This window comes from Hordeum vulgare, chromosome 7H, assembly GCF_904849725.1.
Source record: "Hordeum vulgare subsp. vulgare chromosome 7H, MorexV3_pseudomolecules_assembly, whole genome shotgun sequence".
In the NCBI taxonomy this organism is placed as follows: domain Eukaryota; kingdom Viridiplantae; phylum Streptophyta; class Magnoliopsida; order Poales; family Poaceae; genus Hordeum; species Hordeum vulgare.
The window spans coordinates 565,012,423-565,025,391 of NC_058524.1; the positions used below are offsets into that span (position 1 = coordinate 565,012,423).

At 44.4% G+C, this 12,969-nt stretch overlaps 1 protein-coding gene across 1 annotated transcript; it reads left to right on the top strand.

The window, feature by feature from the left end:
- Positions 1-1,474: 1,474 nt before the first annotated feature.
- LOC123410213 (histone H2A-beta, sperm-like) lies at positions 1,475-2,453 on the top strand. Its single transcript, XM_045103119.1, has 2 exons — positions 1,475-1,811; positions 1,901-2,453. Exons 1-2 carry the CDS (start codon positions 1,530-1,532, stop codon positions 2,114-2,116), a joined length of 498 nt encoding a protein of 165 aa, XP_044959054.1. The 5' UTR covers positions 1,475-1,529; the 3' UTR covers positions 2,117-2,453.
- Positions 2,454-12,969: the final 10,516 nt, after the last annotated feature.

Here is a 12,969-nt window from a genome sequence, read left to right on the forward strand (position 1 = left end):
TGTAGTGTGGCGCCTGACTGTCGGGCGTCACATAAAAAGATGAGGTGAGTGTATTTTTTTCATTCGTAGTTTAGGTGATGTTTCTTTACCCAAGGACTAGACTAAAAAGTCTTTTTTAGTCCCTAGCTAGAGCATCTCCAACAGCCGCGCTATACTAGCGCCGCGCCGCAAAAAAAGGGACTATAGCGCGCGCGCAACGCGGCCGACAGCTCCAGCGGGCGCGCAAAAAACGCGCGCGCGCTAAAACGAGTTGGGCGCGCTGGCCATAGCCTCATCCCGCGCGGTTAATTTCGGGCGTCCACTTCCGCGCGCAGCAGACTCGAGCGCGCGCGCGAACTCGCCCTTTCCTTCCTCCTTCGCACCCGCGCGCGCCGGCGCCAGCGCCCCGGCCACCATGGACGCGCACACCGGCGCCCCGCTGACCCCGCTGTACAGCCGCGACCCTCCCGCCGCCGCTGCCGAAAACCCTAGCGCGGCGAGCGTTGGCGCTGGCGCCGCCGCCGCCACCGGAGCTCCGCCGACCGTCGGCCTCGCGCGCAGCCTCTTCTTGCCGCCGCGGATGACCACGCCGACGGGTGGTGTCGCGCCGGCGCCGTCCCGTGCTGCCGCCGCGCCGTCAAAGCTCCCCAATGCGTCGGAGCCGAAGAAAGGAAAAACATCCGCGAAAAAGAAGGCGGCGGACGGCTCCGGCAGCTCGAAGGCGAAGAAGAAGCTTGCAGGATGTGTTTATGTCTTCAACTTTGTTGGATGAACTTGTATTTTGAACTTGGTTTGCATTTTGAACTTGGTTGGATGAACTTGTGGGCATGACTTTTATTCATCAACTTGTTTGTGTTAAAAATTTCACATGTTCATTGCATTTTGATGAATGTTTCAAACTATTTTGTGTCCATATGCCCTATATTTGAAAGCTGCTGGAGCGGCCCGCGCGCTGCATTTTAAAGCTGCTGCTGGAGCCAGCGCTGCGCGACGCGGCAAACCAGACGACCAGCGCACGACAAACAGGTTTTTTAGGCGCGGCGCGTAGCGCGGCTGTTGGAGATGCTCTAAAGAAACAGGAAGGGACTTTTTTTTCTTTAGTCACGTAGTCCGTGGAAAAGAAAACACCACCTAAAATACTTTTATCCATGGGTCTAAATATTTTTTTCATTCGTAGTTTAGTTGGTGTTTCTTTTACCCAAGGACTAGACTAAAAAATCTCTTTTAGTTCCTAGATAAAGAAACAGAAGAGACTTTTTCTTAAGGACTAAAAAAGACTCTATTGAAGGGACTTTTTTCTTTAGTCACGTAGTCCGTGAAAAAGAAAACACCACCTTAGTTTATAAAATACTTTTATCCATGGGTCTAACTGTATGCATTTCGGCGGCTGTAGTCCACAATGTTTCGCCTCACAGTACACGTCACCGATCCGCGGCCTCGCACTCCCAGCCAATCACACGCGGCCTCCCCTTCTCTTTATAACGTGCCATCGCCCCTCTGCAGTCTGCATACGCCATCTCAAACGCCAACCGTTCTCCACCTTCTCTCAGATGGCCTCTCAGATCCCGGCCGTCTCTCCGGCGACCACATCACCAGCCCGCTCCCTCTCACTCTCCACCGCGAATCCGGAGATGGACATTTCCGGCAACAGCGGGAGGGGCAAGGAGAAGCCCGCGGTCAGAGCGAAGCCCGTGACCAAGTCGTCTAAGTCCGGCCTGGTGTTCCCCGTCGGCCGCATCGCCAGGTACCTCAAGGCCGGCAAGTACGCGGAGCGCATCGGCGCCGGCGCCCCCGTCTACCTCGCCGCCGTCATAGAGTACCTCGCCGCCGAGGTACGCATCCTACCCTCCGCTCATTCCCCGCCCCCGCGCTCTTGCTCTGTTTCTGGATCTCACCGTTTCTTTGTATCTCTCTGATTCAGGTCCTTGAGATCTCCGGCAACACGGCGTTGGACAACAAGAGGACCCGGATCACGCCGCGCCACATCCAGCTGGCGATGCGCAACGACCACGAGATTGGCAAGCTGCTGGAGGGCGTCCTCATCTCCGGCGGCGGGGTGCCGCCCGACTTCGACGCCATGCTCCTCTACAACGAGGCCGAGGCCAAGCCCAAGCGCAAGGCCAAGCGCAAGGCCTAGATTAGGTATTAGTATCCCATCTCTGGCGGCGGGGTGCTGCCCAGCATCCACACGGCGCCCCTCCCCAACAAGGCCAAGGGGTCTGCCTCCCAGGAGTTTTAGATTAACTTAGTGTCCCTGTGATGTGATGTGGATGTTTTGGTTTGCTGTGACATCGATGATGGTAGTGGATCTGGTTGGTTCTAGATGTTAGATTGTAGATTAGATTGGTGTCCCTGTGATGTGAATCTTTTGGTTTGCAGTGACATCGATGTTGGTGGTGGATCTGGATGGTTCTAGATGTTTGTTCTAGATTAGATTGGTGTCCCTGTGATGTGAATCTTTTGGTTTGCTGTGACATCGATGACGGTGGTGGAACGGATTGCAGCTTTTGCAATCTTGTTCTTGTTATTTCCTGTGATTTCTTAATGCTAATCTGCGTGAAACCCTAGTTTGATGCCTCACGAACCAAAACAGTTCCAAGATATTTGCCCATACCACGGTATCTCATCTCTGGAATTACTCGCATTGCTATTTCTCGATTTGCAATGTATTTTGGGGCTGGCTGTCGTATGGTGGTCTCATTTGGCGTTTTCGTGTCAAGGTACTATAAAGTGCGAGATGCCGTAAAATTCGGATGACCTCGTGGTGCACGGTGAGGAATGCAAAGACTGCTAAATCTCTCGGAAAAAAATGACTTCTTTAGTGCAGAGTTCACGCTGCTGATGCTGTCGGTTTGGTTTTATTGCCAAGAGATAGCATGAACAATTAGCTTATTTGCATTCCGATGCTGCATTCCGCTTATTCAACTTATATTTATTTTCTATCATGCATCACGATTTAGTGTACCTTGCGTTCTGCTATTTTCATGGGTAAGCCAATTTAAATTGTGGGATAACGGCCCTGTTTGGATACTCTAACCGGGTTAGAGGTTAGAGTTAGATTCTAACCCTCAACTAACCCTAAACTAACTCTAACCTAAAAGGTGTTTGGATGAGAGGGTTAGATTGGCAATAAATGTCATTTCTCAATCATTTGGTTACTTTTGTCCATATTTACTGCCGGATTTGGTGTGGCCGATCGTTGTGTGGCCTGCTCTCGCTCACAAATGAAGTACAAAAAAGACACACACACGCACACATACATACCTGCGGGTGCTGCAGCCGGCAGGGCGCGGCGCGGCGGGGCGGGGCGGGCCGGGCCGGCGGCAGGAAGGGCGGGGCGGCCGGCGGCAGGGCGCGGCGGGGCAGGTCGGCGGCGGGGCGCGGCGGGACGGGGCGGGCAGGTCGGCGGCGGGGCGGGGCGGGGCGGCGGCAGGCGGCAGGGCGCGGCGGGGCGGCAGAGGCTGGGGCGGCCGGCGGCAGCGCGCGGCGGCCGGCGGCTGGGGCGGCCGGCGGCTGGGACGTTGAGGAGCGAGGGCGGCGGGAGGGACTGAGAGGATCCGGTGCGGATGGAGGAGTGATTTTTTTTCTTTTTTTTTTGTCCCCACCTAACTCTAACCCAAAAAAGCACCTCTTGGGTGGGTTAGATGCATCTAACCCAATCTAACCCTACCTGTTTGGATATTTGAGGGTTAGATAGCTCAACTCTAACCCAATCTAACTCTAACCCTGGTATCCAAACAGGGCCAACATTTTTTGGTTAGGAGTTAGGACCGAAGATAGCTAGGTGCAATGGACGAACATCTAAGGTTTCTTACAGCCTGATGCTCCACATTCTTATGCTTTACAGTTCTCAAAGATATGTAGTATGCAATGATGTCACATTCATAGTTTTTGTAAGATATACAAAAGAACAGTTTTAGTCTTATGTATATGAAAGGGTAGTCTCTCTTAGAAAATTTAGCAAATCTCTCTGTTTTGTGTCTCGTGCTCCGAGTCACCATGTGCATTGTGCTTTCCTGCTTTTATTCCTTCTCAAACAAGCCTTAAAAAGTAATTGGGTCATCCACAGGGTGGTATATCAATGAAGACATAGCTGATATCTGTATGATATGCTCAGAGATTTCAATCAGACGAAGTTTAAAGGTGACTTCCTATTGAAAATATGTTGAGCCTTTCTGTAATAATCTTATCTTTCGCATGGATATTTGATGACTCAAGTAAAAAATTCAAAAAAATCTGAATTTTTGTGGGATCGAAGATACTGAGGTGTGCAAGGTGTGTGCAAATTTGCATGCTATTTGGGCATTCCACGAGCTTGTAGCAAAGATTTTTTTAAATTGCACGCCTATGAATGGTAAATTCAAAAAAATAGCAAGGAAATTAAAAAAATTCTGATTTTTTTGACGTCAAAGATGCTAGGGTGCACAAGGTGCGTGCAATTTTTTGTTGTGTTTGGACATTGTAGGAGCTCGTGGAGAAAAAATAAAATTTGGCTCAACAAAAAACTTTAAAAAATGCACTATTTTTTTGCTAAAGCTCCTTGCATGGCATCTGGTCACAAAAAAATGCACACACCTTGCGCACTCAGGCATCTTGGACTCAAAAAAATTCTTTTTTTTTTGATTTTTTGCTATTTTTATCGAATTTACTGTTTGTAGGCGTACAATTTAGTTTTTTTTTCCCTTTAGTACGAGCTCCTGGAATGTCCAAATAGCATGAAAATTTGCATGCACCTTGCGCTCCCGAGTATCCTTGATCCCTCAAAATTTGCTATTTTTTTTAAATATTGCATTTCTTTATTCTTTTTAAAAAACATTGCAAAAAATTCAGAATTTTCAAAAATAATACGGCCTCGGCTTAGGCGTGGCCGATTGGAACCTATCGGCCTAGCCAAGACCAATAAGTCCCAATCGGCCTTGGTTAGGCCGATAGGCCTGTCAGCCTGGCTTCCAGGAGCTTTTCGGCCTTGGCGAAGCCAATAAGCTCGTGTCGGCCTTGGCTAGGCCAATAAGTCCCTATCAGCCTTGGCTTAGGCCAATAAGGACTAATTGGTGTTGGTTAGGCGAATAGGTGCACGGGATTTTTTTTTGCATGTTAGCTATTTTCCACGCTCCATTTCCTGCCTCGTTTCCCGCCAATTTACCCCCCATACTTTCCCTTCAATTTATCCCCCCATACTTTCCCATCAAAATTGGCAGGAAATGGCGACGAAAAAAGAAGAAGATGCGAAGCAATCCGATGAATCGGCTATGGCGACGACGTTTCACCTTGTTTCTGACGACGACGACGGGGGCCGAACAGGCTCGGCGTCGGGCAGAAGGGTGGCGATGACCAAGGAAGGCAATGAGGTAGCGGCGATGCGAGCGGGCGGTACGGTTACCCGGAGGTGCGTCGACAGCAAGGCAGTGTCAGTGGGAGAGGCAGTCGGAGTGTAGTTATGTTGAATCAGTGTGTCTTGTCTAGGTAGCAAAAGTAGTTAGATGTGCATGATCATGATCGTGGCAGCGTCGTACTATCAGACGAAACTTGCTCTTGCCATGCCTTCTCTTTCCCTTTCTTCATTTGGTTGGTGCCATGAGCCAAGGCACCAATACAAGTCTATGGTTGATATACTTGGCCAATTTGGAAAAAACGAAGAATAGATCGCTACCCGTGTACTACGACAACTTTCTCTAGTCCTCTCTCTCTCTCTCTCTATCTTCTCTCTTCTCTCTCTCCCTCTCTCTCTTCTTGCAATTTCCATGCTTTATCTACTCTAGCTCTCCAGCTACCTTACAAAATCAGTGATGTATTCGTACAATATAACGTGTCTTGTTGTGTTTGTGGTTTTCGTTAAAGAAGACGATGTCGTCTTGCTGAGCTCTAGCCCCCTAGGCAGGTCCGTGGATCGGAAGTAGAGAAAAGACTCGGGTCAGGTGCCACCAACCCACGAGTATGTATCACCAAGCAACAACTAGCCCGAGCTCCATGTTTGTGGTAGCCATCAAAGGAGGTTGACGCGCATGCCTGCAGGCTGCTGCATCTTGTCGTTTGTCTCTCGTGTTTCTAGCGTTTGATTTGTTTCACGTCTATGGCCTAGCCATGCATCAAGGGAGAGGCAAGCAAGATCTTTGGTCAAACGGTTCGCTTTTACTATATACTATATGAAAATAAAAAAGACCTTTAAAAAGTTGACATGCAACTGGCCTGTAGTCTGCAGCAGCTGTCCATGCAGCCTTGTTGCAACATCTCGAGAGGCCAGCGCCGCATATTTGTCTTTCTCTTGCAGTTTCCACGACGGCCGTTCTTGTAAGAGCATGCAAGGCGCACTGGGGCTGGAGCCTATCAATTTCTAACCCAATTTATAATGGTCTAGCTCAGGGTTACAAAGTAAAAAAAAACTAGTGTTGGTGCTAAGACGGTTGTACAAACGTAAGCATAAAAGTAAAAGTTGCTGGAAATTTCGTGTCCTAACCTGTACTGTGTACTATTCTCTTTGTTGCTAAGTATAAGTCTTTTAAAAGTTCTTACTAAAAATTGACGGGAAATGGGGCGAGAAATGAAGCCTGAAAAATAGCTAGCATGCAAAAATAAATAAATCCCATGCACCTATTGGCCTAGCCAACACCAATTAGTCCTTATTGGCCTAAGCCAAGGCTGATAGGGACTTACTGGCCTAGCCAAGTCCGACAGGAGCTTATTGGCTTCGCCAAGGCCGATAAGTTCCCGGAAGCCAGGCTGAGAGGCCTATCGGCCTAACCAAGGCCGATTAGGACTTATTGGTCTTGGCTAGGCCGATAGGTTCCAATCGGCCACGCCTAAGCCGAGGCCGTATTATTTTTTGAAAATTCTGAATTTTGTGCAATATTTTTCAAAAAGCATAAATAAAATGCAATATTAAAAAAATTAGCTAAAAATGTCAGTTCTTTGTTGCTATTTTTTTTTTCGAAATTACTGTTCATCGAGTCACTGTTCACCGGGATGGTCAAAGCGTGTTGACTGGACGGTAACGACACATATGGGCATTTCTATTAGGGGACTTGACGGAGAGGGGCAAATTTGAGCATAGCTAAAAAATAGGGGCAAATCTGAGTAGGTGGTCTGAGTTAGGGGACAGAAATACAAACGGCCCAAAATAAGTAATCAAGAACTCTCATTAGAAAGTTGATTGTTTAGATGGCACCCGTGGATACGGCTAGCCATGGAATGTGATTGAATGGTGGAGGGGGAGTAAAAGTTCAATTCTGTTTGGGAACCGCGAGTAATGTGATTAGCATGGAAGATATTGAAAACTCTGCTGTGACATTGACATGAAAGGCACACCACCCAAAATTACATATTCATCTTTGTTTTAAAACAATGATCTCTCGCATCTCTGCAAATCCCTGGTTCCCTTTGTGAAGGGATAATCTATTTGCGTTCATGTTACTTACTTTTCATGTTGAGTCAACTTATTGTTCCAACCTCGTTCTATTAGTTGGTAAGCACCATGAGGTGGGAAAGATCCAAACATATATATTCACTCAAATATATTTGATCATGATTCATTATTGTTGACAATTATCTTTATGATAAATATGTTGGGAGGCGAAACATTAAACCCTTATCTTTCTATGTATGTTATTTGTTCTAAAAATATGCTTTGAGTATTAGCAATCATAAAAGACTTTATGATAATTGAGTATGTGGAGCTCTCACTTAGACTTGATGATGCATTGAAATTGTTTGATCACTAAGAACATATAATGTTAAGTTTTAAGAGAATGCATTGTTTGAACCATGACATGTGAATTGATGCTACTTAACCATGATGATTTTTATGGAAAGGTTGTTGGTTATGATGCTAGAAAAAGTGATTTGAATTATCATTGATCAAACTTATATACCATGCAAGCATTCCCACTTCATAAATTATTTCTTTTATCATTTACCCACTCGAGGACGAGTAGGAATTAAGACTGGGGATGCTGATACGTCTCTAACGTATCGATAATTTATGAAGTATTCATGTCATGTTTGCCTATGTTTATAATACTTTTATATGGTTTTAACGCACTTTATATGACTTATTTAGAATTAACCCGGACTGACGCTATTTTCAGCACAATTACCATGGTGTTGTTTTTGTGCAGAAAATGAAAGTTCTCGGAATCGAACGAAACTTTTTTATATTCTTTTGGAGGAAATAAGCAATATTGGAGCGAAGAACCACCAGAGGGGAGCCACCTATGGCCACAAGCCAACAGGGCGCCCCCTAGGCCACGCCCTGATGGCTTGTGGGACCCATGTGGCTCCGTTTGGCGTGATTCCAACGCTGAAAAATCCTATATATACTAGAAACCCGAGAAATAAAGAGAGAACTTCTGCTCTGCTGCTGCAACTTTTTGTATCGACAAATACCCTTTCTGGAGCGTTTCTAGTACCCTGTCGGAGAGGGGAAATAATCTCCGGTGGCCATATTCATCATCGCGGCGGAGGCCATGACGAGGAGGGAGTAGTTCATCCTCGGGGCTGAGGTATGTACCAGTAGCTATGTGTTGAATCTCTCTCTCTCTCTCTCATGTTTTTTAGATGGCACGATCTTGATGTATCACGAGCCTTGTTAATCTAGTTGGATCATATTATGTTATTTCTTTGCTACCTTGTGATGAATTGTATCTTTCACTTTAAGATCTCGTTATGTTGGATTGAATATTTTGGTTTGAGAACATTTGATGTATGTCTTGCATGCGGATACCCGTAGTGACATTCGAGTATTCAAGTGATTTACTTGATATATGTTATGGCATCAACTTGTGGATTTCAGTGAACTTGGGGATCTATGCATATGAGTTGATTGCACGTTTTCATACTACGTTCTTCGATAGAAATCTTGGCGTGCTCCTTGAACTTCTTTGTGTTGGATTGAATATGATAGATCTAAACTTGTTTGATGCATGTTGCATAATTTACGCACAGATACTTGAGGTGACATTGGAGTATCTTGGTGACACTAGGGTTGGTTGATATGTATCATGGATGTTATTCTAGTACGAACTCTAGGGCTGTTTGTGACACTTATAGGAATAGCTCAAAAGATTGATCAAAAGAATAACTTCGAGGTGCACTAGTGCAGAAACGGACATTAGTCACGGTTGGTAAGGGCCTTTAGTCCCAGGTCGCCAACCGGGACTAATAACTTGGGACTAAAGGCCCACCCCCTTTAGTCCTGGTTGGCCACGACCCAGGACTAATGCCCCTCCATGTGGCTGGCAGGGCGCGCCAGGGGTGGGGACCTTTAGTCCCGGTTGGTGACACCAACCGGGACTAAAAGGCAGCCTTACGCTGTGTTTTTTTTCTTCTGAAAGGAGGGGTTAAGGGGTTTCATATATCGATCACGGGCATCCATCCACTTTAATCAAATATTATGTCATATAACTCATCATCATCTTACATACTCATCTAACAACTCATCATCATCTTAATCATATACCAAGTTAAAATCTCATAAAGCAGAAAACATGATAATAATCATCATTCTAATTGATCATGTCGAGTTAATATAAACCAGTCTATGTCTCTCATAAGACCTAGTCCTCGCTCCTCGGTATAATGTCATAAAACAGAATAACACCTATGTCTCCGTGATGAAGCATAGAGATCCACCGGTCTTCAACTTGTAGCTTGCGATCCTTCTTTATTTCTCTCCAAGCTTCAGTTTGGAGCCTTTTTGGTTTGCGGGCAGTCGAGTATGGAGCATCGAACTCAGCACTCAGCGGGCTTTTAATTGTCATATGACCTTTGTTGTGCGTCAACATATGCACTACATCATTTGGCAGTTGCTGTTAAAAAACATAATAATAGCCTAGTTAGCAATGTAATTAACACCATTTATGCAATAGTACGTAGAGTGTACTTAATTAGCAAACTCTTACCAAGATATTTCGGCGAATGTCATCCGCCCTCAACCTATGAACTAGTGGCATGTAAAATGTATAATTTAGGCCAGTTACCAAATTATACGGGAAGTTCTCCCTACCAACCAGGACACCAACAAGAAAGTGGATAAGAACATCCATCTCCTCCCAAGTTAGATGTGATCCATAAGTGTAGTGTGTCGTGTCAACTAATTTCCGTAATTCACTCGAATCACCGAAATAAGTTGTAAATTATAATTTATCAAATTTAGTATATGGATGAACACCAACTATTTCTAAATATAGAATGGATATTACTTGACAAATATGGTTGACAAACTCACATGGAGGTAAAACATGAAGCATATCAACATCCACCCAAATGTCGATGTTACCTCGCATATTATCTTCAAGACAAAGATCGAAGGTCATTTCCATACCCTCCTGAAATCCATATGCCTTGCAAAGATCTTCCCAATTTGAGCACCCTATTTCGGTGTTATAAACGGCATTCATTACTTTGATCAGAAATGTGTGACCATGTATAGCCATCATGTTAGCTCTCCTCATCTCCATACTCTCATGGTCTTCGAAACCGAGCCTCTCCAACACATACCTTCTTGCATGACAAGAGAGGAACTAGTCGAATTGTATAAAACAAAAATTACATGTTGAAGCAAAGAAACATAAGTCATGCTTAATTACGAAAAACACTTGTCATCGTTGCGTATCACAGAAACTTCAAAGGTCTCGTCAAGCTTGATGCTGAAGAACCCGTGGTCTCGCACGTGAGGCCTCTCGCACACACCCCGATACTCGTCGCAATATTCACACTCCCAATAATCATCGTCAGACATTTCCTGTTTTTATGTGGTAATTTAACTTATAATCCATGGAACATGTTTGTAAATGCGTCAACAACAACCGTGACATTATATCTAAAGAATTGTACATCTATAAACAGAATTTCAAAACATCTATAAACAGAATTGAACATCTTTGATATTCGCATTCCATAGAAAATATACAACCAAGTACATTGCATGGCTTCCTTATGACAAATTTTATCTACCACCGGTGGTAGTTACCACCACTTGCGTTTTGTATGTTGTATGGAGTATGTATTAAATTGGAGAGTATGTATGCGTAGTATGTAGTATATAATCATGTTTAGGTAGTATATATACTGTTTTTTTGGTACTATGTATCATATTTTGTGTATGCTCTTTTTTACATACAAATATATATGTATTTCACAAATATAATAAACACTATGGGTCAACTTGTAATTTTTTCATGTAACTCACTTTGAAAAATCTTGTATACAGTATATAAACATAATTAAAATGATAAATTAGTATATATACTCCCGCATGGTAGTATATTGAACATGTGGGGTAACTACCCGTGGGTGGTAGGATGTATTTTTCCTATATATATATATATATATATATATATATATATTCTCATTCCATAGAAAACATATAACCATGTGTACTATATTCCATATAGAATCTAGCATCCACTCTAACCTCTTGGAAAAAATCCTTTGTTTTTCATGCCATGTAATCAAACAAACTCAAAGTCCTATGTTTCTTCTATTCCCGATTTAGTTAAGAAGCAAGGTTCATATCAGAGTAGAAAAGTGCCAAACTGAGACAAACTGCTTGCTAACATATCATAAAATTCATCAATCTCACTAGCCATCACATCAAACAAGTTCCTCAAATTCACTAAAGTAAGCATAAGGATCAAAGAAGTGTTGTGTTTGTGTTCATGCAACATTCCCTTACTCATTGCCATCAATTGTTGTTAAGGAACACCCATATAATTCCTGATTTTTTTTCACGAAACCATGAAATTGGGCAGGCCGGCGGCCATGGAGCTCGGGTAGGCTGGCGGCCATCGCGCCACCGCGCTCGGGCACGCTGGTGGCCATGGCGCCGCCACACTCGCGCACGGCGAGGGGCCGGGTCATTTAGATTGAGGAGGGAAGGAGAGGCCAGCGGAGCTCACCGTGGGATCGAGGAGGGATGGGGCGCAGAAGGGGCTCGTGGAGGAGGCGCAGGCGACCGATGTCCGGGGCGGCGACGACGAGGATGGCTTCAGGGGCGACGGTGAGCTCCGACAGCCTGGCGGCGTCGGGACAAGGCACGATCGGTGTCGGCGAATCGAATGGGAGAGATTGGTGCCGAAAAACGAGCGCGGAGTTATATGTAGATCCCTTTTGTCCCGGTTCAAACCACGAACCTGGACTAAAGGGTCTTTAGTCCCGGTTCAAACCAGGAACCTGGACTAAAGGGTCTTTAGTCCCGGTTGGTGGCTCCAACCGAGACTAAAGGTAGGGCACTTGGCCGACTGACAGGCACCTTTAGTCCCGGTTGTAGCCACCAACCGGGACTAAAGGTCTATTTTTGGCTGCCCAAAATTCCGCACGGAAGGGAGCTTTAGTCCCGGTGGGTGGCTCCAGCCGGGACTAAAGGTCTGTTTTTTCTTTTTTATTGTTTTGGTTTTTCTAAACATGAGAGTTATTGTTTTTAAATTTGGAATAACTGTTAGACTATTTATAGTTTTTGGATGAATCTTTTTGGTTTAGGTCAAAAAACGACAAAATTTCTGTTAGTGCTAGTAGTTTTAAAATTTACATAGTTTAAATTTATTTATTTTGAAATTTGTGTGAATCACTAGTTTGTGAATAACTTTGCATTAAAAATATATATTTTTAGTCATTCTTTTTTCTGATGTTTAATATTAGTGTGTTTTATCATTATATTAAATTTGGTAATTTTTAGGTTATTAAAAAAATGAAATACCTTTGTAAGAGATGGGTGTTCGTTCGAAACTGTAATACTTCGAAAGAGACTGTCCATTTTGTACACGAAGTGCATACAATTTTTGCCGTAACACTCCCAACTTTTTAGCACATGCTATGTGGGTGAAATGATGATACCATGCCAAGTTTCAGCCTTTTCAGAGTTCATTTGTAGCGTTTTTTAATTTCAGGGTCATTTAGCTAAAAAACATTAAATCCATGAAAAATAGCAAATGAGGTGAGAAATGGTTGAAAATTGATGACATGTCTTTGAATGATGCATATTGAGCGCACAAAAAGTCT